The 27,985-nt window shown below is 41.3% G+C and overlaps 1 protein-coding gene across 1 annotated transcript in view; it reads right to left on the minus strand.

Moving 5' to 3' along the window:
• Positions 1 to 12,207: 12,207 nt before the first annotated feature.
• SUCLG2 (succinate-CoA ligase GDP-forming subunit beta) overlaps positions 12,208 to 27,985 on the minus strand; it is a 203,497-nt gene continuing 187,719 nt past the window's right edge. The window contains exons 10-11 of the mRNA XM_034775745.1: positions 25,929 to 26,049; positions 12,208 to 13,652 (exon numbers count right to left, since the gene is read on the minus strand). Coding sequence (XP_034631636.1) covers positions 13,537 to 13,652; positions 25,929 to 26,049 — 237 coding nt within the window. The 3' untranslated portion in view covers positions 12,208 to 13,536. The remainder of the gene's footprint in view (positions 13,653 to 25,928; positions 26,050 to 27,985) is intronic.

The raw sequence follows: 27,985 nt of genomic DNA on the forward strand, positions 1-27,985 counted from the left end.
GGGGCAAACCACCTACCTAGTTTGAAGATGGAGCTTGATATGTTTATGAAGGAAATCATACAATGAGGGTGTCTGTGATATCAGAGCACTGGACTTGACAACCCAAGAAGTCCCTGCCAGTACTATATTCCTATCACTGGTGCAGATGACAGAGAGCAAGTTTGTCACAGAAAACATAATTTATTAATACTTAGCACTATTATATCTGTATATTTATATGCAGATCTAAACCCACACACACTTGTGACATAGAACGTAAGAACGGCCATACTGGGTCAGACCAAAGATCCATCTAGCTCATATCCTGTCTTCCGACAGTGCCCCATGGCCAATGCCATTGCGTAATAGAAATGCATCTATTGCATGTAGCTAGTAAATTTAGTTCTCCTGGGAAAGGTGGGGTTTCTTTGGGTTTTTTTTTTTTTGCCTGTTTGATTTATTTTATATTTTTCAGGGAAAACAACAGAGTTTCCTGGGAATTGAGAGATTTGGGGGAAGGGGGCAGAAAATTTCAATAAAAATGTTTCTGGTGAAATTTTAATAAGAACATTTGACTTGTTCATCAAAAAGAAAAAACCGTTTAGGGTTGCAATGGTTCAAAGGCATTTAGTTTTTCTGCAGTTCCAAAAGCAAAAAGTTGAAAATATTTGGCTAAATGATTTCAGCTTTTGGTTTCCTGACTAAAAATCAAAAATATTTTAGGAAAGTGGGTATTTTCCACAAGAAGTGTTGTTTACTCAAAAACCCAAATGTCCACTGAAAAATAGTTTCAGATTACATTTTTTAACCAGCCCTTGACTACAAACACCCGCACAGAAAGAAGAGTTGAAGAATGATCCGTGGGGTGGAGGGGGAGAGAAGGAAGATTGTTCTATAAATTAGTTCTCTAGTTCTGTCAGCCCAGTAGTAGCCCTGTACAACAGCTACTTCTTGGAATTGCAATCCTCAGGGAACTGTGAATTGACATTTTGTTTGCCAGACTTAATAGGAGATAGATCTATAATTGGATAATTTAGTACCAAAAAACAGGATCGCCAGGGGAATCCATTAGTAGGTTGAATTAAAAGAAGAACGGAAGCTTTACACACCTAATCACATTTAGCCTAGTAACTGGCTAGTATTTTCTCTCATCTTAGATCAATACTTTACACAGTCATAATAGCAGGCGGAATTTCCCTCGTGTTGCACCAAGTAGTAATGAAGTAGATTGTTTATTGTGCCATGCTCCAGCACGGGCTCTTTAGCTTAGCTTTTAAAGGCCAGATTTTTAAATATTGGCCTTTGGTTTTATGTCCACATTTTGGAAGAGCATCAATGGACACCTGCGAAGACCAGGCTGAATATCTGCCCTGACTTTCTGGTGAAGGTTATGTCTAGTTCGATGAAATGAAAAAGCTTCAAGACATTTGCCCAGTTTATTCTCATCATTTCACTGGGTTGTGCTGCTTTCGTAATTCTCCCAGGTACCTGCATCAGTGGGTCTCAATGGTTGGTGCCAGTGACCGGCGGAAGAAGTTGCTTTTAGAATCTTGTCTTCAGAAAATGGCTTTGATGTCATTAGCAATATCTGCGAAAGTAAAATGCATTGGGCTAGATCCTCAGCTGGTGTAAATAGGTAACGTTCTTCTATTGACTTCACTGGAGTTATGGCAGTTCACAGCAGAAGAGGATTTGGCACACTATGGCTAAGATTTTCAAAAGTGACTAGTGATTTGGGGTACCCAACCTGAGCTACCTTAAAGAGGCACCTTTCAGATCACGGTTAGCAGCCACCCTCTGAAAACCAGGCCCCCTCTTGGGTGTCTCAAGTTAGGTACCTAAAATCACTATCAGTTTTGGAATTCTTGGACTTGCGTTTATTGCTGGCTATTAGTAAAGAAGAAGATATAGTTCCTACTTCTCATGAAGTCACGGTTTGGAAGGAGTAGCTGGAAGTGGAACCTTAAGGAAGAAACAATGAGCCTGCTTCCACTTTACAGAAAGAAGCAGCTTAATTGAAATGAGACATTTTCAAATAGATCAGGTTAAGAAGAATGAGTTTGGCTCTCATCAATGTGACAGTGAATAGGGCCTGGCCGTGACTGGCAAGGGAAAAGGGGTTAGGGTTTTCCTAAAAATAGTTACTATTTTTGAGCTGCTGAGTTACAATTTTATTATGAACCACCAGTATGGAGTTAGAGACTAGAGGGGAAAAAAGATTAGTGACCACACTGCTGGTAGTGAAGGCTGTGAATGTGATATAGACAGAAGGTCTGAACTACCCGCTTTTTATGCCCATCTTTACAAGAGACTCATGCACAGCGTGGGGGTGCTTCTGTTACACATGCAACAGATAGCTGAACAAAAGGTAGTGCACATGAAAGTTTCACTGTACAGGCTGCAAACAAGGACTTCACTTCTCACGCTGCCTTGTTTTCAGATCTTAGCAGGATCTGGAAGTGGCTGGGGGGGGCGGGGGGAGGGCAGCTCCAGTTTCCATCCTGCTCCTCCTCCTCTTTTTTGTGTGTGTGATCTTACAAACCATTTGAAGAGCTCAAATTTAATGATGAAAAACTGAAATCAGTCATTACTATGAGACACGGTCCTGGCAAACCACTAAGTGTCCTTTGAAAGCAAGTTGTTTTTCAAAGGCCAGCCCCGGGAGGGTGAATTAGGGAACTTCCCAAGTAGAAAAATGGTTACAACAATCATGGAAGCGCTCAGCAGGTTTGTGGACAGAGCTTTCCACGATGGCTATAATCCAGAGGATAGTGGAAAAATTAATCCAGGGAAAATGTTTAGGAAATCAATAAAACTGAAGTCCTAAGGCTGAACAGTGTGCACACGGAATTGAAATGGACTGAATTATAGGCTGTTATTGTCCTAGAAGGTTTCTTCTTGACGGATGAGCATTTGGCCCTCTGGACATAGGCATGAAAGTGGCAGTCTCTTGTATTCATCAAAGTAATAAAGACAAGCTACATTCTGTTGCAGGTGACATATTGGGTCTTGGAACTTTTCCTTTCTATGGTGCATATTCTCCTAAACAGATTTAAGAACTGATGGCCAGATGTTCATTGCACAAATTTTGGAGGAGTGCGTTGTCAAACATCCCAATGGGGCTACAGACAATAGTTATGTAAAATGAAATACAACTGATTGCATCTTTTGTGCTGTGTTTTGCATATGCCTGTTCAGATTACAGATGATGAGGGATTAACCTCAACAGCTGGAGTTCAACTCTTAATGCAATCCAGTAAGGAGAAAGCATTTGGGAGTGTGGTAGATGGAGCCACCGGTACTACAGGGGTTGCAATTTACCACAGAGTTCACAAATTCACCAGCTTTGACTGAAATATGATAAAATACAAAGAGAATAACTCAGTGGGCAGCCAAGTTGTGAGACAGACAATGAGGAAAGGTCAGGTTGTGGGTGTTGAACAGTATTGCATTACACATTTGTCTTGTCTTCTTTAAGTACCAGAAAGATGGAGGTCTCGTCTCCCCCGTAGCAACATCTTCATAGCCAGATTCTCAGCGGATGTAAACTGTCATTGTTCACTGAGGCCAATGAAGTGACACTAATTTCCACCAGCAGAGAATCTGTCCCACATAATTCTCATTAGCATGACATGCATAAGAGGTGACTGTAGCCTACAGGAACATCTGCGTTCTAACAGAGTGACTCTGTCAGTGAACTGGGTCATAGGCGGTCAGGCCTAGTGGTCAGAGCAGGAGTCAGACCTACTGGTCAGAGGCCAAATGCCAGAATCAAGGGTCAAGACAGAGAGTCGAAGTCATGAATCAGAGCCGAGGGTCGGGATCGAATCAGAGTCCGAATGCTGGAGCCAGGCGGAATTAGAGTAAAAAATCAGAGCCAAAGGTCGGAACTGGATGACCAGGAGCCAAGGAAGGCAGGAGCAGAGCTGGTTCTGAGGCAGGAGCGAGGCTGGAATAGGGTGGGAACAAGGCCGGGTGCAGGACAGGGTTTGGGCTGATGCTGTGGAGGAGCCGAGCAGGAGCAGGGCTTGGAGAGATGAGCACAGGGAGGCAGAGTCCATGGGCTGCTGCTAGAGTTGCTCCTTCTGCATCTCTGACTACACTGCCAATAGTCACAGCTCTGCAAAAAACCTATTAACATGCAGTTATTATTTTTCACTAGTAACCTCCCGCTCCCAAACCCTGCTGTGGAAGGAGAAAAAGACAGCGAGGGGCAGAGATGTTGACAGGGCCCGAATAACACAATCATGCAGGGCTGCAGCATGAGTTGTAGCGTTGCTTGTTCCCGCAGATGGAAAGTCCAACCACCTCTCTTCCCGCCCCTGCTTTGGGGAAGGGGGACCTGGGTGATTGCACTATTCAGGTCTCCCGAAGACCTCACAAGGACCCTCCCATAAAGCGGGAGAAATATCAGCTCCCTGTTGTTTTTGGCATAGGCAGGAGGAACTTTGGAAGCGGCTAGACAGGAGTGATGCTTTTGGCCCATATTTCAGATTCTACAGAAGAATCAGGATTTCTACGCCCTCCTCCCCTCAATGGCATCCATAGAAAAGGGCCTTTTAAAGGACATAACCCAGTTCCTTTGGTTGCTGTGCAGTCCGCCTCTCACTCCTCATTCAGCAGCAGTGGGGAGAGGGAAAACAAGGCTTTTGATGTTCAATAATGTCCCTGATATTCTTATGCTGAGATGCAGCACGGAGCCCGCCTGTGCTTCAGGTTGTCTGTTTTTGCTGGCCACGCTCCCCCACAGTCCAGGAAATTACAACGGCAGGAGATTTACCACCACCACATTGGAAATAAACTTAAAGGGAACAGCTCGGTTGGGCTGCATCACCTTTTGCTGCCCAGCAACTCCTTACATCCATTAGAATAGAAAGATCAAATTTCTCATTTTCCCATTGCTGTGTCTAGCACAACACGAAGCCTCTTACCCTTGATCCCCCCCCGAGCCCTCCTTCCCCAAAGTCACGTACAGATACTATGTCACTGTCCCCTTTCTGACGGTAGCTGATTGCTTGCAGGCCCAGAAGAGTCACTCCGGGCAAGGTAAGGAATTCAGTCTCTAAATCCCATCACCTGGTACTTCCCAACAGCGTTCAGTTCCCGGAGTAACCGCCTTCTGTCGCGAGCTCCCTTACCTTCCTGCCCTGGTAGATTTCAGCACAAACTAGCCTTGATTTAATTCAGAATTTAGTGCCCAAACGTGCCCCGTCTGCTCTCACAAGAGGAGGAGACCCAGATCCAGCACATCTGGTCTTAGAGGACGTGTAAGGAAAGGAATACTGGTTCCATTTTTCCCTGGGCGGATTTAGCTCCAGGGCTTGTTAGCTGGGGCTATGGGGTCCACAGCATCCTCCTCTTAACCTCATGGGGAATCCCAGTGTAAGGTATTGTTGACTCAAATGATGAGAAGCCCCCTCTGCTAAATGACCACTAACCCCCACTATTACCACCGACCAAGAGTCTGTCAGGGAGCCACGCTGCCAAGCAGAGGGTGTGAAGCACGGGGAGCCTGCGGATTTAAGGGGGTGAAAGCCCCTCTGCCTGTTCTGGGGGGGGGGGAACCTAGAACAATTTGTGAGGCTCCCTGTCCCCTGTGTGGGATGAACCGGCTCTTACTCACTGATGGCCGCGTTGTACTTCTCCATGGAAATACCCACAGGAGGGGCAGTGCGGAAGTAGAGGTTGGGCAGGGAAGGGATGTTCCTCTCATGGGGACTTCACCAAATCTTCCCTGAAACAGGGAGGGAGCTGTAGAGCAGGTGTGGGGAGTGGGGCCTGCCCCGCGCTGCAGCTCCTGGGAGTCTGTGAGGAAGGGCCCTTCCTCCTTCACCCCTCCCAATCCTGTTGATAGTCGGCCCTTCCACATTGCTCCTCTAGCACCCCTCTAGTGGCATGGCTCCCCTGTAGCACCCCGCACCGTTGCACACCTCCTGCTCTAGGTGGGATGCAGCAGAGACCCAATTAACCACCCCTCCAAGCAGCCTGAATTTATGCACAGACAACTGCTGACTACGGATTTAGGGCCTGATCAGTGCAGACAGCCTCCTCACCCTTCCATACCTTCAAATCCCTTTGGAGGAGGAGCTCCTCAGAGAACTTGCGTGTGAAGTAGCTGTCATTACAGGCCAGTTAGCACACCCCTATCTCTACACAAAAGTCAGAGACAGTCACCGTATGGAATTATAATCAGAGGGACCTTCCCTCTTTCCCTGCCTGAAGTGGAGGGGGCTAGCAGGCCTCAAATGAAACCTTTCTCCTTATATCTAAGCATTTTTCTCTGTTTGACAAGCAGCGCACCACGAGACAACCCAGGTGTACGACTAATTGTTTGAAATCTGAAGATTGTGCCTTACGAGGCTGAACAAAGCCATTGAAAAGTTTCAGGATTGAGCCAACAGTGCATCTATTTTCCTGATGAAAGGAACCTGACATCAAACCAACTACAGCTGGGCTAGAAAAAAAGTTTGAAATAAATGGGATCGGCACAAATTTTGCACCACAGTATGAATATACATATACTGATTTCCTCTGGATGACAGGCAAAGCCTGCTACTTTACTTATGAAAGGGCCTCATTAAGCAGAAAAAAAATTGTTGGTGCAACCTGTTCCCTTTTAAATTAAACATATTAAAGTTGATAGATACTCCTCGTTCTTCGCCCTGCCTGTTATGCAGTGCAATAACAGTGTTCTTTTTGTTAAGATAAATCTGGCGTTTGCATAATCTGATTTTCATTTCCTGACAGCTGGACATCATTCTCTGGGAACGAAATGAAAAGCTGCTTTTCTCAAGAATAAAGTCTCTCTCTAGCTACAAAGAACCCTTCCAGCCATAGAACCAATGTATAGGCATAGATAATGACTGGGCCCCAACACAGTTGAAGACTACTGCACCCCATTCCCATGTACATTGCTGCTGCCCCATTTCACAGCTCGAGTGGAATGGAGAGAGCAGGATCTTTGTTCCTGGTACTCCTCAAACCTATGTGACTTAGGGCAGGGAGAAAAAGTCAGGGCGTGTCTACATGGAGCTGCAGGAATGGGCGGGTGACACGATCCTCACCTGGAGGGGTCTGCAGACCTCGTGTAAGAACCGTGATTCAAATTCCTTCCCCCAATCACCGCAGATGAAGGTTGGTGGGCTGAACTGCAACATGGCATGTTTCACAAATGCTGCCTTAACTGTCCCAGTCCTTTTATCCTTCAGTGGCTGCGCCACCGTTGGCTTTGAGGGGGTGTCAGACGCTACCAGCGAATACCGATGTCCAGCTGGTGTTTCTGGTAATGGGCCTTTCAAGTCAATCCGTATGAACTCCCAGGACTTACTATGTTGGGGCACTTCCCCTAAAGGAATTTTGTCTCTTCTTGCTGGTGCTTTCCTGTCTTGACAGATAAAAAGTATTCAGTCCTTATCAGGGTCCTCCCCCCCCCCGAACTCTGGGGTACAGATGTGGAGACCCGCGTGAAAGATCTCCTAAGCTTATATTCTGCCAGCTTAGGTTAAAAACTTCCCCAAGGCACAAATTCCTTTCCTTGTCCTTGGACGGTATTGCTGCCACCACCAAGTGTTTTATACAAAATTCAGGGAAGAGTTACTTGGAATCTCTATCCGCCCAAAATATCCCCCGAAACCCCTTCACCCCCTTTCCTGGGGAGGCTTGAGAATAATATACCAACTAATTGCCTTAGCAATGTGAGTACATACCAGACTATCTTCAGGACATTAAAATCAATCAGGTTCTTAAAAAGAAGAACTTTATTATAAAGAAAAAATTAAAAGAATCACACCTGCAAAATCAGGATGGGAGGTAACTTTACACGGTAATAAAAAGATTTTAAACACAGAGGACTCCCCTCTGGACTCGGCTTCACAGTTACTAAAACAGGAATAAAACTACCTTTGTAGCATAGGAAAATGTACAAGCTAAAACAACAGATAACCTAACGCCTTTCCTTGTCTTACTTACAACTGCTGTGATTTTAGATGGATTATTCCAAGTTTATTTTCAGGAGATGTGTACCTGCTTGGCTTCTCTCTCCATCCATCCGGAGCGGGAACAACAAAGAGAGACATAAACAAATCCCCCTCCCCCCAGATTTGAAAGTATCTTCTTTTCTCATTGGTCCTTCTGGTCAGGTGCCAACTAGGTTATTTGAGCTTCTTAACGCCTTGCAGGTAAAGCGATTTAGTACAGATGCCAAGGAGGGATTTTATGCTATCCTTTTTCTCTATATTTAGGACAGTCCTTAACATGTGCGGCCATGCCTAACCAAAAAAATCTGTTGAATATGCAGATCAGTGTCTTTTCATACCCAGGTGGCCTGCACTTCGTTATCATGAAGACCTCCAGTACTGTTCCCTGTAAGCTGGCTGGCAAGACAATCCTGTTATCTTCATATACCAGCAAATTGGTAGCTAGATCAATGGATAATCATTCCTGAACTGTGGTGAACCTACCAGGCTGGGTCTCCTTCGGTAGATCTATTGGCACACCAAACATAACTCAGGGTCCTTAGACTGTTTTTGCCAGATGTCATCATAAGGCCAGTCTGAGTCTGTTCTCACTGCCCTGACCTCAATTTGTTCAGCTGCAAATCTGACAGCGATCTTTGAAGCATTAAAATTTACTAGGAATAGATGGAATGGGCTCAAGAATTTAAGCTTCACAGCTGATGATCTCTGCCCCTTGAGAGGCTCTGAGATGCCAGCTACGCTAGACACTGTCCCCACTGTCTGATTTTTCACTAGCTGCACTTCCTGGTCAGTCACATTAATTACTCTTACCCAGATCTCCCCCTTTGGTCCTACTCAAAACAGAGTTCCGCTAAACAGCAATCCCAACTGGATATTCATAGCTTCAAACTCTCCTAAGGTTCCCTGCCGCAGTCCTTTATCCACAGGGGTATTATTATTGCATGATGTCCTAGCTTCATCATAACTTTATTCCGAGCTATTCATCTCTGTCACTTTGTAGGCATGGCCAAGGCTCCTCTAAGGTTCCAAGAGTTGCCTGCCAGGGTCCACACTTCCTCTTACCTACATCCAAAATGGATAGCTGAATATTGTGCAGGAACAAATTTGTTTTACGAGTGCCCTTAGATGGAATCCATTCCCAATACAACAGCACTAGAAATATCCATCACCACAACAAAAGTCCGTAACACCCAGCTGTTACTTTTTCTTTGGAAGAACTTTAAAGAGATCTGGTCAAACCCTAATACAATGTCAGTGTGCAAGGATTTTCATCCTTTTATTCTTGTTCTAATAGGGCCCTGTCCTAGAATCTTTATTAACATATAGTGAATTTTCAAGGCCTATGGACCACTTTAAATCCCATTTAAACCCTCAAAACAGACATTAAGTGGGACTTAACTGTGCTTAGATCTTGTGCTAGCTCTCTGAACAAGGGTGAAATTTTATTCACAGCTTGTTCTCACCCACAGGCGTATTCCTGCTGAGTGTGCTGAGACTACTTTCATGAGTACACACGCCAGGTTAGCCTTTTAGGGCTCAATCCTGCCGAGGTGCTGCAAGTGAAGCAGCTGCCAAGGCTGGTGAATGCGGTTCTTACCAGTCTGTGACCCAACACGCTGCAGTAAAGATAATCGGTCTCGCTCCAACACTGTGCAGAGTACCGATTTATGGCAGCACAGTTCATGTGACAGGAAATCGGACTCCGGGGTTCCTTTGTTAAGGTACACCCTGAGCCCCAGATACTCATGCAGCATCCGATGAGCCAGAAATGCTGCTCCTCATGCCTCCACGTTCCACCATAAGAGGTCTTTTGAGCACACTGCGTGTTTAGGCATTTCTATTGTGGTTATCAAGGAATTTGTGAGGGAAAACCAGGGGAACGTTAAAAGATGGAAATACACTATCAAAATGTCACATGAATCTACGTTCTGAAGCAAGTTACGTACAATGGTGTTTGACACCATGTGTGCCTTCGGCTGGCGTTTTCCAGATGGCCTGTGTTTTGCAATCTGCCTTCCAGTACTTGTCGGGTTTCTTATGAAGTAAAATGACTGCTGTGTCACTAACGTCATGCCTGGGTTCCGCCTTAAACACTAGGCTTCGACACCCACTCCAATTCTGTCTGGTGACAGTTTGGCCACTCAGCAACCCCGTGGATTGTTTGTACAGAAGACTGACAAAGCACCGTGACTGACAAAGCAGCCAGAAGCTCACCCTTGTGCGCCTACTGAAGCCAGTTGCTGAGTTTATGCTGAATGCCAAACCTCAACGGTCACCTTCTCCGTATGGCTCCACAGTCAGTGCCCTGCAGGACTGAGGCCAGGCATCCAAAGGGGGGTGGGGAACAAATGCAAAGACAAATTACAAGTAAGGGTTTTGGTTCCAATTCCTTGGCACCAGCTGTTTTGGCACGTTTATTCCGTGCAAAGAACGTCATGCCAAGGACATCGAACAACTAAAGAGTGAAAAGTACTTTTGAACCCAGCACATGTTCTAATGATTGGAGTGAAAAAATGCTGCTGAATTTGGCATTTCTAATCTTCAAACTGCACCAGTGCTGTCAAACCACGGCACCTCTGAAGTGCAAGCATTCTCCCGAGTTTATATAGTTTCTGCATATTGTCCCCAAAATAAAAATAAGGTTTTTGTAAGTGTGCAGTGCACTGCCCCATTCTGTATGTGGATATTGGGTATGACGCTTGGACAGGACTGGAAACACCTTATAAATGGAGGCATACAGCTTAAAACAAGCCAACCAAAATGCTTAAAAGCCTAAGATCACACAAGAATTGCCCATATGGAAATAAATCCACCTGGGCTTCAGTTCACAGGTCCATAAGAAGGTGCAGAATGGAAGAGCAGACAAGTCAGCAGGCAAACAAATCAGTCTTCTTCCTCTAAAAAGAATATGCAAAGTCATTAATCGGGTTGACTTTTGCATTTATTTGGCTAAATATTTGGTGCATATGAAAACATTTAAAAAAAATTCATACCAATGTGCCAAATGTTATATTCTTTATGAATTTAGAACCAAAAAAGGTAAGTTAGTGTGCATCTTTCACTCATTTTTTATAGACACGTTCCAGTGACTGTTGCAAATTACTGGATCAAAGTAGAGAAGATGCTCATGGTAAGGCAAGAAAAGACTTCTGTGACCAGTATAAAAAAATTGTTTTAAATTTCAAGTACTATTTTCCCCACTTAAATGCAAGAAACTGAAATTCACTGTTTAAGGCATGGGTGAGAAATACAGGATGAAGATTTTATCCTGTTGAAGTCAATAGCAGTTTTGCCACAGACTTTAGTGAGGCCATAAAGAACAGAGAGGAGCATTTATTCACATGTTCTGGCAAAGTAGGCAGCTCCGTGGACATTAAGATGAATTTTAAAATGAAAAACTGGATCCATTTACAATCATATTTACCACTGGAAGTTGAGTCAGCCATATTAAGTTAAATTCCTTCCCTCAAAAATCTAAACTCCTTTTCATGGGTTGCTAAATTTAATTACCAGCTCTGTATATTTTAAAAAATTTAGTAGAAAGTTTAAACACAAACTCCTAGGGAAATCAGCACTGCTTCAAACAACACTGGTAGCAAAAAACATTTAATTCCAACTACCACAAAACTTTCAAAATCACTATTTAATATTATTTTAAAAAGCTACGAGTAATATGAAAATTTGGATTAATTAGCACAGGTCCAAACACATACCGACTTCTCTCAGATCTATATGCAGATTAACCTGAGTGAACATATCTGTTGTATATGTTGGATTCCATAAGAAAGCTAGATACTGTATGGGACCTTAACAACGAAATATTTACCTTGCCACTTTACTGACTGACACAAAAATGTTTTTATTTTCCTGTACTTAGAATATAATTTCATACTGAGATGTTAATGGTAAGTGGTTTTTTTGTTTGTTTGTTTGTTTTTAAAGTAGCCCACCGTACAATCATTTACCAGAGCCTCATTAAATTAATCAAATACTTATTACCTTTAATTGAATTAGTAATTTTCTTATATGGACAGTAACTCACACTAGTATCACTATTCTAATGATGACATATTTTTTCCCTTGGGCAACAGGCTGAAGGAAGAGGAATTAGGTAATTGCAGAATCTAGCTATACTTGTATAGCTACATAGCTTAATAAAAAAAATCATTTCTGAATATAAATGTTGCCATGGAAATGTCAACACAAATTTAAATGACAAAGTATTTTTTTTCCAAATAAAGCAGAGTGTTGATTAGAGCGGAGCAAATAATTCACAATGAATAATTTATTAGACAAATTTTACCTTTTTCCCCCATTTACAAATTGTTCAGAAACAGATTATGACATGCTCTCATTGGTACATTACTCAAAATTATTCACAAATTTCAGCAGTTTGTGCTCTGCAATGTGTACTGCATTGGTTAGTTACTCAAGCCATGATAGTATCTTCTGTTCCCTGATTGAATAATCAACAGCTTGAATTATTATAACAGTACAAATGACTACACAATCAAAATAGGATTTTTAGTGGATATTCAAGTACTGCAACTTAGAATTTGCTTGTCTAAAGTATTTGTGTTACTAAAGCTTGAACATTCAAATGTTTGTGAAAATTGAACAAGAAAAATTGTTTTTTTTTTAACAGCAAATCAAAATTCTTTTTTGGAAATAAAATGACTATTTTGAGAATTTTTTTTTATTACTCACATAGTGCTGCTATTGATTTATACGTTATGCTGAATATTCAGAATTCAAATACCTCCCATTACTTAAAGAGTTTATTTTGAAAAGTTGGCAGCCATTAGATTAACTGCATACATATACCCATAGATACTGTAGGTCACTGTTACATTTGGAAGGACTATACTTAATTTCACCTCCAATGCCCAGCACAATCAACTGAATCACATTTCATCTGTTTACTGGTACAGTATAAGAATGGAAGGTCCTTTCACTACCACAAATAATATATTCAACTTTTCTTCCTAATGTGAGGTATACTTTTTGTATTTGAATACAAAGATGATATGTTAAGGCATGGAGTGTGATACACCACAAACTATCTAAGGAAGAAAACAAATCCTATACATCTGGAAAAATATATTTATTGCAAGCAGATTTTTTTTTTAATTGTAAAAAATTCATAAAAATACATCAATCAATTATTAGGATTTACTTTTGCCTGCTGACTCTTTAGGATATGAAAAATGAACTTAAATGTTTTTCCAAAAAAATGTGCAAACAGTATTTGTTGGATTAGGGAACAACCTGATTGACAGGAGTCAGTAAGTTACTGACTATACCTTATTCACAAACCCATCAACTGCATTATTTTGGAAAAACACACACGCAAAAAAACCTAGGAACTTTGTGGAATTAAATGTTAATTAACATATTTCTCAATCCAGAAATATGCAGATTGAGGATTCACTAATTTTGGTACCCTCTGGATATGTCAGATAGGTAAATTCAGCAATACTGACGACTGCTTTAAGGAACCCTAATAATTCTCTCTGCAACAAGAATGTGAATGTCACTTTTGTGAATCACAGACCCTCTGCAGGCAAATATCTTCAAGGAGTCATTTGCTTTCCACACTAGCCACTGCTTTCTTTGCTGCATCCTCAAGGTCCCTTGCAGAGGTGATTGGTAACCCGCTTTCATTCAGAATGCGCTGGGCCTCATGAACATTCGTCCCTAGAAAGGAAATTGAAAAGGTTAACTAATGAATACATGTTGCAAATGCTTTCTATTAACGCTTCATCAACCTGGTTTAAAGCATTAAACCAGATTTCATTTTGCTTTAAAGACAGAGGAGTCACCTAGGGGTCTGAGCCCAGGAACTCCTAAAATCTAATTCCAACTCTGACAGTGTCTACTTCTGTGGTCTCAGATAAGCTACTCTCTGATAACAGTACTTACCTATATCACAGGAGAGTTATGAGGACTCAGGGGCCAATCCAATGTCCACTGAAGTCAATAGATAATTATCCCCTGGATAATGGACCATGCTTCATTCCATTAAGATTTGTAAAACATTTTGAAGACGAAAGTACTGGACTCAAGTTAGTGGTATTATTATTAAAAAAACCCACCACAGTTATAAATTATAACTCTAAAATCCACCTGTGATGGCCTCAAAGGAGTAAAATTATTATTTTTATTTTGTAAGAAGCTTTAGGTTTCTGAGCAATACTAAGAATTTGACTGTTTGGGAATACCTGATGCAGGTAGCCAAGGAATAGTCTGACCCTCTGCCCATAAAGTACTTCTGCACCTCTGCTTAAAGTCCAGGAGGGTAGTGGAGATGGAAGAGCATCTGAATAATTTGTAAATTATTCAGAAAATGAGCATGACATTATCCTTTGTTCCTTGAAAGATACCAAATACTATAATATCATTTGTAAGACTGTACAGCTATTGACCCTATGCACTCTGTTTTTAGATAAACACTTCAAATACACTCAACAGAGCACTCTCATAGTCATGAAAAAATGCTATAAATTAAGAGAGACATTTCAGGGAAATGCACGTTTCACACTGTCAGACTCTCATAAAGGCAAATGCAGAGTTAAATGAGAACAGATTAATGAAAAGAGATGACTGATTGTCATTGAAGCTCTTCGTTTATTAAAGCTGCACAGGGACAGGTCCTTCGAAATGTTCTGGCACAGTGATCACATATATTTAGTGTCTCCCCAGAAGTCTCCTACCTGGTTTGATGCAATACATTTGGCACCTCCTGGAAACACCAAACTGAAAATGATGGGCAGTTTTTACTTGCATTGCATGATGGGCGAGACAAAGGATTTAGAATATTACTGGCAGACTTACTTTCTCTTAACCCTTTCTGAGGATTTACTAAGCACATACTGAACATCTAAAAACTTCCCAAGGGAGACGGACAGGACACTTACAAGGTAGGCTGCCAGGCAACTGAGACCCCAAAATGGAGGATTGTTAAGAACTAGGCAAACTGTTCACAACCATCAGTGTGTTCAGTAATGTTAAGTTTATTCTCCTGTTCATTCATTGCTTGCAAACAGGCTCTACTTTTTACTAAGAGGTTCTCTGTATGTAAAACAACACTGGGTCAAAACAGGGCATTATAGAAATATGTGAAAGAACCGGGAATTGACTGAAAATGATATTCATATTCAAAATCACAATCTGACTATGAAATCACTTTGCCCAGTATGTTAAAAGTGTGCCGGACATAATGGGACAAATTCATCCATGATTTCAGGCATCATAGATGCTCAGATATGACAGAGATGGGGGCCAAAGAGTTCCCTAGATATGTAGATTAAATAGACCCTGCACCTCATCAGAATATGAGCCTATCACTAAATTTCCTGAGTTCTCGATGTCCTCTGTTGTTGCTATGAGTTCCAAAGTCTATACCTTCACCCTCAAAATCCTCATGCTTCTGTAACCACGGCACATGTCCACTAGAGCACAATATGGGGTGTTCGTTCTCCTCTGGGGACTGAGGAGCTCTCTCTTAAAACACTCCTAACCCTTTAGTTGTTGAGGAACACTTGTCAAATAGTCATGGGAACTAACGCTGCTAAGCACCGAGGTAAAAGAACCATGTAAATTTTGCCAGATATAAAGTCCTAATGTAATAATTTCACTGACCTGTGCTTAGGAGTGACAATATTGATTTTAACCTTAAAGATTCAATATTTTCCACAGTTCCAACAGCCAGTAAAATCTCTCACTCTGAACTGTGGAAATGTTTCACTATTCCCCATAATTTACGCCCGACTTAAATGTATACATTCTACAACCCTGTTCAGTTAAATCAACAATCACTTTCCATTTGGAGTCCAAAGAAAATCCAGGGACACATTTGTGTAGAACACGGATGTGCTGGACCTATTTCTTTAGCATCACTGAGACGACGTGTTGCCAAAATGGTGCACATCCACCGAAGCATGGTTATACCAACTTTATTGTATGCCAATGAAATGTGGGCACTGGGGAAGGCTGGAGAGTGGTGGACTGACATTTTTGATTCTCTCAGTCTTTGTCAGCTGCAGTAGCAGGACAAGATCAGAAACAAGGGTATTCGTAGCCAACCCCAACAACTGTCTCCATTGGCACTGGTTCAGTTTCAGTGGCTTTGGTATGGTCCTATTGTTAGGATGGAAGACCAACGAATTATGAAGCATGTTTACCAAGGAATGCTGCTACACATCTGGCAATCATGTGAGCACCAAAAGCTTCAGTGGTGAGATAAGATCACCTAAATGAGAGCACAAGGATGCTAGCCATTTTAAAGACTACTGCACATGAATGTGCCAGGACACTGCTGTAGAACACGAAGATAAACTATAATCAGTTTGTGTCAGGAAAGGGGTAATTTCTCAAGAAACATGCTGATTTTTTTTATTTCCAAATTAAATTACCCTGACATAATTTTGATTGCAATAACTCTGTAGGATTTCAAGTCCTTTTTCTGATCATCTTTTTCCTTTCTTGATTTCATTCTTTTTCATCCCAGCTCCCCCATCCTTTTTCAGGAACAGAGTCACAAGGTGAATGGTGAAGGTTTCTGACTCTTCCAAAACAGCAAGAGTAGTTATTCAGATTCCTCCCTGATTATAACCCCTTCATTTAGGAAAACAGAGCAGTGAAGAAAAATCTGGACTTTTCAGACCCTTTTCTTCAACAAAGCTAAGTGACAATTCTGAAAATCGATGCCCTAAGCAACATACAAAGTGAGACGGACATAATGGGACAAATTCGTCCATGATTTCAGGCATCAACAACTCGTCAGGTGTTTTGGCTGCATTGGTGGAATTCACACTAGGGACTGCATCTTAAGTTGTCAGCATAATGACCTGAACTGATCCTCTTAAAGGGCAGATTCTAGAACTCTCCCTCCCCCACACCAAATTCCTTGTTCATTTGCCTTGTCAAAATGTTTAATTACTTCATAATTCCTACACTTTACCAAAATGAATTGTAATTATATCTGCAGTTATACTTTAATTACCCCCTTAATTATTAATCATGCAGTAAACATGCTCAGTAGCATGCAACTTTCTCTTCGGGATGCTCATGATTTTAAAGTGTGATTTTGCTGAATAGAAACATGGAGCGGGCTTTTTTGTTTGGTTTTTTATAAGTATACAATATATCGAGACAGATAATACCTCTATTCTGCCACAAGCAAGAGCCTGTTTCTGCAGTGGGCTCAAGTCAAGGTTCCCACTCCTTCAATTGATAGAGGCCAAAGACATCCCTGTAGCAGCAGGTCTGGTTACTTTTGTGATCGAAGAGGCAGATGGCTGGAGGAGGAATAACTAACTGTCTGCTACTGTCCTAGCAGCACTGGGAGAAGAGATCATGCTTTCCATCCCCATGCACTGCACGGACAGTCACAGCTTGTCTACAAAGGTCAATGACCACTAAGCAGCATCTGAAATCTATGACAGAAAGGCGCCCTGCCTGCTCTGTAATGTTTAGAAAAGTCTGGTAGAATTTCATAGAAGATTATAACCTTGACATAGTTTTTTTTCCCAACCATCCTCTAGTTTTTAAGGCAGAAATACATATCCACATGCAGAAGAACTCTTCAGGGTGGTATTAAAAAGTCTACAGAATAGGTATCCTTCACTATAAAATTCTTTAGGTTGTTAGAATAACTCGTATGGAATCCCTTTTAATTTCTAATGAACCACGCAGGATTAATCTGGCACACAGATACAACAGTGATAGCAAAATATAACTAAGATTAGACAGATGGATTGATAGATAGGCTTCTATAGGACTTTTCCATAAAAGGAGTGTAGGGGGAGGTGAGATAGAGCGAAAGACATTTTGCTGGCTATTTTCCTACAAAGCAAAAACATTATGCTATTTGTAGTATCCGAGTATTTAAAACCAACATTTTCTCTTCATGAAGTTGCTGAGGTTAATCTACCGACAGGTCAGAATGGGAGCAGTACATTAGATGTATTCTGCACCACGTTGATTGCTCTAGACTCTAGTTGACTAATGTATTAACAAAATCAATACAAGACACAAGCTAAAAAAAAAGGTTTTAGGCAAAAGGATGGAAATAGGAAGTTGGAAAAGTGAACCAATCTTTTTCACAATCAAAAGACTGTGATTTTGGTACGTATGAAATACAAAACAGCCTTTTAAGCAGGACATACAAATAAAGATATTTTCAACAAGTATGCTGTAAATGACTGATATTTTCTGCTTCTGGACATTCAGTTTGCTTTTGTTATGCGATAGACATTTTAGGAAGATGAATAAAAGGGAGAACTTGAATTATGTCTCTAAAACAGTCTGAAAGCACTGGAAATGGATTTAAAAACTAAATAATCTGACAGCATTAGAAACAGGCTTAAAAACGAAAGTAAAATGCCTTTTATGGCAGTGGAAATTAAAGCCAAAATAAACAACAACAAAAAAAATCCCCACGAAACTAGTCTAACATTAACCTCCTGCCACTGGATGGTGTCAGAGAACTGTAAACAGAATTCTATACGTAGGCTATCAAAAGAAGCTCCCCTTCATTTACGCTATAATCGGCTGTATAACAGTGAAAATGCACAGTATTACAGGCCGCTTTTTACTTGATTCCTATTATAAGAATGCCGTTCTAGATGGGGAAAGTGAACCGCTCTTATTTTCAATCTCTCAAGTTAATATCAGTGTCACTCTATGGATTTTTACCAGCACATCTTTGCACTCCACTTTATTTCAAATACATACTTTTGAATCCTAGGCCCAGAAGGGTTATAGTGTTTGCTGTGTGTCATGTCTCAAATTCACATTTCTGTTGCCTTGCAGTACTTGTTACCACTAACCCAGCAATTTATTATATAAATATTTATTGTAAGTAATGCTACCTTAAAAGCCTACTTATAATTACTCTTTTTAGATAAAAAGAACAGGAGTACTTGGGCACCTTAGAGACTAACAAATTTGTTAGTCTCTAAGGTGCCACAAGTACTCCTGTTCTTTTTGCGGATACAGACTAACACGGCTGCTACTCTGAAACCTCTTTTTAGATATGTTTTATTGCTACAGTTTTAACACTATATGAAATCAGTTTATATTGTTACAAATGTATCTCTTGGTATGTCTACACTGAGATAAAAAACCTGCAGCACCAACTCTCAGAGCCTGGGTCAGCTGACTTGGGCTTGCGGGGCTCGGGCTGGGGTCCAGGTTCTGGGACTCTCCTCCTTCCTGGGTCCCAAAGCCTGGGCTCCACATCAAACCTGAACCTCCACACTGCAATTTCATTAGCCCATCATTAGCTGACCCCAGACAGCTGCAGGTCTTCTACTGCAGTGCAGACACACCCTCTAGAAACTATCGATACTCAGGAACATTAAAAGTTTGAATGAAAAAAAAAATCCATGTTTTTATAGCGCTCGTGAATGTGGTGTTTGGCCATACACGTGAACTAGAAACCAAATGTGCTGCCATTTTGAAAGTTGAGGTTCAGGAGTAGGTTCAAGATTTCTGCAGTGACATCCAGCCCTTACCAGGAAATAGGGGAGAGAAAGTGTTTGCATCTGGGTTGTGCAGGAAAGCAAGAGAAATAAAGAAATAACTTTCAAAAATGAGTCATAGAATCATAGAATATCAGGGTTGGAAGGGATCTCAGGAGGTCATCTAGTCCAACTCCCTGCTCAAAGCAGGACCAATTCCCAACTAAATCAGTACATTGTTCCTAGAGGACATTTTGTTAGGGCATCATGGTGAGATATTTCATCACTCACATTTTGATTAGTAAGGCCTCATCAGTGATACCACATTGTGACCAGGTGTCATTGCATAGCAATGTTTCAACCTCATGACGCTATGTGGTTGTATAAATCAAGGGCATTTCATCCCCATTAGTATACATGCAGTTTCGAGTTACAGATGCACAATCTTGAGGGTCTGGAAGAATCAAGTGTTTGGAGTGGAATATAGAGCCTTTCACTTAGTCACCAGTTAATTTTGGGATTAAGCTGAAAGTTATTGCCAACTGAACAGTTTGATGGTTTATGAATTTGGTAGCCTTTGGCTACATTATCAAGAAGAGATTATATTCCATGACTTTACTGCAAAAATCCTTCAAAACTTTTATTCTGACACCTTCTCCATTTTCTACCCTATATTTTCACCATACCATTTTTCACGTTGAATTTTCAAACGCAGGATGTCAGAGTGGGGTTAACATTAGGCAAACAAATATTTTCTCATACTTTCAAATGTGTGTACATAATATCATATGTTCTCTTCTCTTATTAATCACAACAATTTTGGGCACTCACATTTTTGGTAGATTTACATACGTGAATAGCATTTGTGCTCACATATTGGACAACAAATAGCATTCAAATATGCAAATTGGGCAGATACATAACTGCTCTACTTGTGCATGAAAACAGTTTACATGTGCAACTCTGAAATTCTGAGCATGCAAAATTTTAGGTCTGCAAAGGCATAGCCAAAAACTTGGATGGACGATTTTGGAAATGGAAATTTAGAAGCCAGTTTTGAAAATGTGGTCCTGTCTGCCTACTAGCATGGACCATATACAATAACAGAGTCCACTCCCCTTTGCTCCTGTCCTTATGGACACATTTGAAAGAAGTTCACTTTTTGGAGGGAAGAGAGAGAGAGAGAATGTTACAGATTCTCAACCAAAAAGCAGGAGGATATTTCATTCTATTGTGACAAAGTTAATCTCTTTATTCTTCCCTACCCTCAGTTTTTTATTTTTGACCACAACAATGAGCTGCATTTTGGCTTTAGCCCAACATTGCCGGTTAGTCTATATAGAAACCAGTTGAAACGGAATGTTATATTAAAAGAGAGAAAAATCCGGTAAAACTGCTGCAAGTTCCCAGCAGAAACAATGTCTCTTATGTCTATAAAAGTTCAAACCCAGAATATGTGGTTTTTCCAGTCACCCACGAGCCTTTTAAACAAAAATAATCCCGCGTCTCAGCTGGTGAGTTCTTTTCTGATAAGGCAAGTAAATACATGTAATTATAAAGTTACCATTTTCAAAGAGGAGAGTAATCCTTTCTTTATCCACTGGTAAAACAGCTTGTAATTATTACACAGCCGAGAACAAAGATTTGTCCACAAAATCCTGCTAAATCAAGACAGATTTGACTGATTAAAACTTTACTCATCAAGACATTTGTAATACATTGCATGTGGGCAAAGAGTCTTTAAAGTGCAGGCCACAAATCCGTTAGATTTATGGGAATAATCATGAACCTTCTGTTGGGAAAACGTACAAAATGGAAATACAAAAATGTGTGTTGGTCTCATCCAACGAAACGTAAAATAGTATCAGTTTTGTTTTAAAACGTTTTGGGGCGCCCTTATTGCTTTCACTGTATTGATGATTAATTCAGAATCATTTTATCTTCAGACAAAGTGGTGGGTGTTCAAAGAAGAGCAACATAGATGATTGTGGGGTTGGAAGGATTGACTTTTGGAAGACAGATGAAAAGAACTGCTTATGAATAGGTTGGCTGAATGATTAAGGAGGCAGGAGAGAGGGCAGTCACATGAGAAGCGTCTATAAGTAAAATACCCGAAGGCAGTAAACACCACAGAAGTCCTTGCTTAGGGGGATGCAAGACGTAAAACTATGACTAATAAGATGAATTAAAAGCAACAGTAGGACTAACAGCAATAGCTACAGTATTATGGTGGGGCAGTCTCCACAGGGAACAGAGGTAGTCCCATCTCGCAAGACATTTAAACCAGCCTCGATAAAGAATTAAGCATATCCCAGGAACCAATACTACAATGGAAGGGAATGATGGATTTACTATTTTTTTCCATCTCTAACCATGAAGATCCAGTATTCACCCCAACAGACTAAGCAACACACATGACTCTTTTGAGATAAAGGTCCTAGACACAATGGGGCCAATTCGGGCCCTTGCTCTGGTTATCATAAACCATGCTCAGGTGGTGGTATAGAGGACATACAGGAGCCTCAAGGGGTTTTGGCTAGAAATCTGTCCGTGCAGGAGCAGCGTAGGGTCAATCAAGGCAGCCCTGCACTGCCCCTGCTTGCAAGCCCCTGCATAATCATGAGTTGCAGCATTCAGTGCTATGGAGATTCTGGGCTGCAGCGCAGGCCATGGGCAGCTGCAGGTTAGAGCAGTACTTAGGGTTGCTCTAAGTTACACGATGGGTTGCTTTAGTTTTTGCAGTGTTCCAGAACCCGAGTAGTGCAAAGGTGGTGAAAATAACATGGCACAAGGTCCAGAGATACAGGATCACGGACTGTGCAAATTACAAGTAGACGAAAACATCAAGAATTCCCATGTGATGTATTAGACAGGTGGTAGTTTAAGATGGGCCGTAAACACTGCAGCTTGGTTTTCCCTGTGTCCCCTAGATGGTTTAAAAGAAAACAGTAATAACCAGTCTACAACTACAACTGTGAATTACCTGCTTCCAAACATGATAGCTTTTCAATTCCTACACCAATGCACTAACAGCTATTAAATCAAGAAAACTACGGCTGCTCTTAGCAAAAAACTAAACAAACAACAAAAGTTGCATGAAAAATAATCAAATGTTGAGGCTTTACATACAAAATGAATTCCTGTCTCTTGGCTACCTCCTTTGTTCTCTGAGTCACCCACATTAAATTACTTTGTTAGTTTGCCTTTCTTTAGGAACTAGGGAGTGTTTCATCATCCAATGAAATCCCTGGCAACCTATTTCTATGCTTCAATTCAGAGATTCTCCCAATTTGGCAGAGCACTGGGCCTCCACTGATGGTCATGTTGCTTAATGAACTACTGGAAGGCGCTCAGATATTACAGAGATGACTGGTACAAGAACGTCTACAGAATAGAAGGAGTGCATGCTACAAGCTTTGGCATCCCCTGATGTCATGTGGAAATGACCTATGCACAGCAGAATGACACTGAGGGATGTGCAAACTTGGCTTCTTCGCCAAGGTGAAGAGAAGAAGCTTTTCAGATTTGGAGTTTCACAGGGCCAACCTGCCATTTCAGGAGCCATGCCTCTGAGGTTCTCCATGTAACACTCACATTTTGGGTAGCAACCACCCACCCCTTTAACAGGAAACATGGTGCATCCTGCCAGTGACCTTCCACACTCTTATTTGAGTGAGGCTGAAAAGCCAGGGGGGTTGTAAGGAGTCTGGAATCCTTCACTGCAAAGACACCGAGCAACAGCACCAGCCGCCCTGCAGTTCCGAGGCAGGGGCAGTTTCTACTACAGTTGGTTGAGATATTTTCAAAATTTTGATGGAATTTCAAATTTTGGGGGAAAACATTTGAAAAAAAATAAAATAAAATATCCCCCTCCCCCCCTCTTTTAAATGTCATTTTATTTATTTATTTATATACATGTTCTATTTCCTGCTATTCTGCAAGGAGTAACGCCAATGGGTCAGAGCGCAAGCTCCATTTTCTAACCTGGATGGCTCTAAGCCCTGGGCTGTCTAGTGTAAATATAGGGAAAAGTACCTGAGATACAATGGTATAGGTAACCGTGGGCAAGTGCTGACTTTTAAATGGTGACCCCTATTAACCACCCCTCCCCAGGCACAGTCCAGAGGAAAGAGATGGGCCTTATATCAAACTCGCAAGGCCAAAGACTCAGACTCTGACAAATCAATTCCAGAACCAAGAGTCCTTCACTGAGAACATTCTGCCACCAGCCCTTCAAACCTGGGCAGTCAGCAAAAAAAACACCCCAGTTAATTCCAGACACCACAGTGGCAAACAGGGAGAGAGGAGGCCTCACAACCTGTATGAGGCATTAAAACAGAAAAAAAGACAACCAAACACAACGAATAGAATAAAATAGACTTCATTGCAAAAGTCGTTAACGACTGCTATAATTCTGTAAAGAAGTTTATTTGTAGCACAGTTAAATGATTGGGTATGACTATGTCCTTGTAACTCTATAAGTTTGGTATACAATATGGATCAGTTTGCACACTAAATTTGTGAATTACCAAGATCATTAATATTCTGTCAAGCAAACTATTCACATTCTTTGATCTATCAAAAAGAGACCTATGCAGAGAAAAAACGTAGTAGGAGGCTCAAAGGAGTAATCTTGCCTTTCATGTTTTTATGTTAAGGTAAATTAATGTACTTGCTGACAAAATAACCCACTATAGCATGAATATTGATTTTACTGAGGAAAATGCCTTTAAACACACCTGTTTTGATGTCTTTCCGAATGCGCTTATCGAAAATGAATGATGTTGAATATATGAATTTTGATGTCAGGGATCTCGGGTTTTGAACCTTGGTCTGCAGGGCTCTTCGGAGCTACTAACTTCCAACCTGCCACCTAGTGACCTGCTAACTGTTGTCAGAATAGGAGCTGAACTCTGACAGGGGACCCCAGTCCTGGAATCCAATAGGCAGAATGTTGGGCATCCTGACTGGTTCACAGCTTCTATATAAACCAGCACAGGGACAGGAAATGGTCCATTCAACTGGATTCTCCCTGCTTTGGACAGCTTCCCCTGCTTCCTACTTCTACTGCTGACCTCCTGGTACCCTGACCCTGCCTGACTCCAGACACCTGACCTCAGTTTGTCCTCTGGCCTGATGCCGGATTCCTGCTCCAACCACTAGGTCAGACTGCCCACGTCCTGGTCATGACCGTTATGCTGGTTTCAACAGATTGCAGGAAACCAAAACACTATTCCTCTTACTGTCAAAAAAAAACCCCTATCTTCCTTCTTCTCTTTTCAGAAACTGATGGAAGGAGTTGTGGGACTCTTTTTTTTTTAAGATAGCAAAATAACAAAAATATATTAAAACGAGCAACTGCCGAGCCTCCAGACTTTTTAAAGCTTCATTGACTTTAAGGCCAGAAGGGACCATTATGATCAGCTAGTCTGAGCTCCTGCATAGCGCAGGCAATAGAACTTCCCCAAGTGATACCTGCATCAAACTTGTAATTTTTGGTTGAGCGAGGGCAGAGATTGAGAACTCAGAAGTTAAGAAGCTTGTCTGGAACATATTCAAACTGCCATCCCCAAAGCTGCTGTGTTTTAAAAATTGAGCTGGAGATCTGGGCAAGAATAGGTCAGCCCAGTAGAATAATGTTGTAGCTCTTTTATATTGTTCTTCATTTTATGTTGGTTTATGGTATTATAATTGGTCTGTGTTTGGACACGTGTATATTGTAACTGTGCTCAGTAAAAATTATTTGCAAAGGAAAAAAACCCCCAAACCATCCAGCAAATATACCCTTCCATGAAAACATTTTCTGTTTGGGTTGGAAATACTATGAGTAAAGCTTTTCTCATTGTATTTCAGCCCTTCCATTTGCATCCGGGGCCAGGAAATATGTGGAAAGAATTCATTTATTGTATTATAGATTTATACAAAAGTCCATAAAACCTCTAGTTAGGGCTGTAGGTACTTTTCCAGATATTAAAAGTACAACCAGACTAAAGGATGAAAATAAACAAAACCAGGAAGGGAAAAAAAGGCAACACTTGAATGACAGATCCCTATCCCAGTACCTGGGAATAGAGATGGGCTTTTGCCACGTTCTCTGAAGAACAACGGATTTGGGTGATTTTGGAGCGACGGCATGAATAAATCCCAAAGTTCAGGGTTCCTCCCAGAGAATTACCTGCCAGAAACTCCCTCTCTTCTAAACCAAGGGGGTTTTCTAGCTTGTGTGTCTCTGCTTTAGCGAAGAGGCAAATGCTGCAGTCTTTATTCAGGCAAATCTCCTACTCAAGTTTTGCCTGAGTAAGGAATGAATAAAGACTGGAGGGTATGACCCAAAGTCTGGTTTCAGGTAAAGTTACACAGGCAAAGAGTTGGGTCAATTCTTATTGCATCTGAATTAGTTTGTGCATCCCCTTTACCTGGGCCTGGAGAACAGAGTAAGCTGAAGTGGATCAGGGTGTAATTGAGTGCAGCTGAGAGCCGACTTTAGCCCCAAACCTTTATCACTCACCTTCAAGCCTGACAACCAGAGGCACCTTCAGTTCAAGCTCTCGACAGGCTTTGGTAATGCCATTTGCTATAATGGCGCAGTTCACAATACCACCAAAAATGTTGACCAGTATTGCTTCAACCTAAAAAAAAAAGGGAAAGTGATACAGTCACCGTTTTTAGGCATTACTTTCTAAACAGGGGTATAAAGCACAGCCCTTTTACACATGTGCCAACAACTACTGAAATCAAGAAATGGCACCTGTGTAACTCATGAGGAGAACTTGCTGCTGGCCCCCCCGCAAAAAGCATGTACTGTCTATTGGTGGTCTCGGCTTAAATTGTCAGTGGGTAGGCGTTCACATTGCAAAAACCATTAGTTTGGAGACTGGACTACTGGAGGTGGCCACTGGAAAAAGTTTAGGCTTAGCGGCCAGACAATGTTCTTATCTTTGCCTATGCTGTAACCTTTATTGTGCATAGACAGATTCAGTTTCTAGTGCAATCCAATTAATTCCTGGAATAAGTGGGCACAATTATACAGGTTTGTGGCCCAACAGCCCTAATGGGAGAAATCCAATCCCATAGTGGTGCATGCAAGTGATGCAATAGACCTTGTGCTGGCCCTCTGCACAAGGGGTGAATTTCATGCCCCTGCAAGAAGCAGCGAGATGGTGCCAATAGAAGATCCTTTTAAGTATTTATTTTAAACCGAAAAGAAGTAAAACTAAAAGTAAATGAAAGTTTTAAGCTTGACTTGTAAACAAACCAAAGATAAATGTCCTCTGTGCGTTAGATATTGTGCAGACAGTTAAGAAACATCAGAATGGGATATATTTTTTAAGAGAATGCATTATCTTTCCTGCATACCATAAAAAGCAAAAGGCTACTAATACACTGTGTGTGAGTGAGAGAGGCAGAGAGCGCATGCATGTTTGTATTTGTGTGAAAAAACGATGGCAATTCTTATATTCTGTAGCAGGCTCTTCTAATTTTCTTAGTAATGAAATTTAGCATGTGGATACTTAATGAACAGTTTGCACGTATTCTATATTAAAAGTAGCACAGATAAAAAGGTAATATACTCGTCTTGACTTGATAAATAGGAGTAAGAAAATCCTTTATAATTAACAAGGAGACATAGGTAATGAAGAGAATTCATTACAACAGATTAATTGATAACACCCACAGAAAATGGCTATTCATCAACTTAGAGGAATTGAAATTCCTGCACCCAATTCTCAATTAAATTATCCTACATTACATGCAAGACATTCATGGATGCTCTTTGTGCCCCCTTTTATAATCATGCCATTCAAAGGTAGCAAGAAACAAAAGGTGCAATATTCATTTTAAAACTAAACATAGTAACAGGCCCTGGGAAAAATAAGACCCATTTAACTTGAGGTTTACAATATATTAATGCAACAAGATCATCGTTCCATGTGGCATAATTCTGTAAAACATTTGACCATCTTAGTAAGGTACTAAAAATAATACCTATGTATTTGATCATTAAGTAGGGGTGCTTTCTAGCCAACGCACTGCAATTTGTATCAGTCACAACAGGCCACCCAGAGAAGATTTTCTCCCATTCCAAGTGTAGCTGGCATACAATGGTTAATTTGAGTCCTGGTCTTGTGCAGGTGTCAGCGGTGGGATGAAGAGGGGATAAAGAGCAAGGTGGTTCCAGAGCTGTAGTCTTGCACCCAGTGGGAACATTTCACCAAGGACTGGAAGGGGCAAAAAAAGCCATAGTACAGCTCCCTTTAATCTAGCTACTGCAGATTACAGCTTTCATTGTGGTTCTATCCCAAGTGGTATCTATCTTGTGCCATCCCAGCACAAGCCCATCAGGGACCCTAGCTACATATTTGGATTACTAGCCCTGGCTGAACTTTGTGCCACTACGTCTACACTGCTATTGTTACCCATGCTAGCTAGAATAAAGCTAGCATAGGTATGTATGCCTATACATGCTACAATCACACCTTAATTTGCTGCATAGATGTAACCCAAATGAACATTTTGCCCAGCTCGACACGGTCAAGTTTATGCTGTCACCAAATAAATTTCCTG

This window comes from Trachemys scripta, chromosome 7 (assembly GCF_013100865.1).
Source record: "Trachemys scripta elegans isolate TJP31775 chromosome 7, CAS_Tse_1.0, whole genome shotgun sequence".
Taxonomy (NCBI): Eukaryota; Metazoa; Chordata; order Testudines; family Emydidae; genus Trachemys; species Trachemys scripta.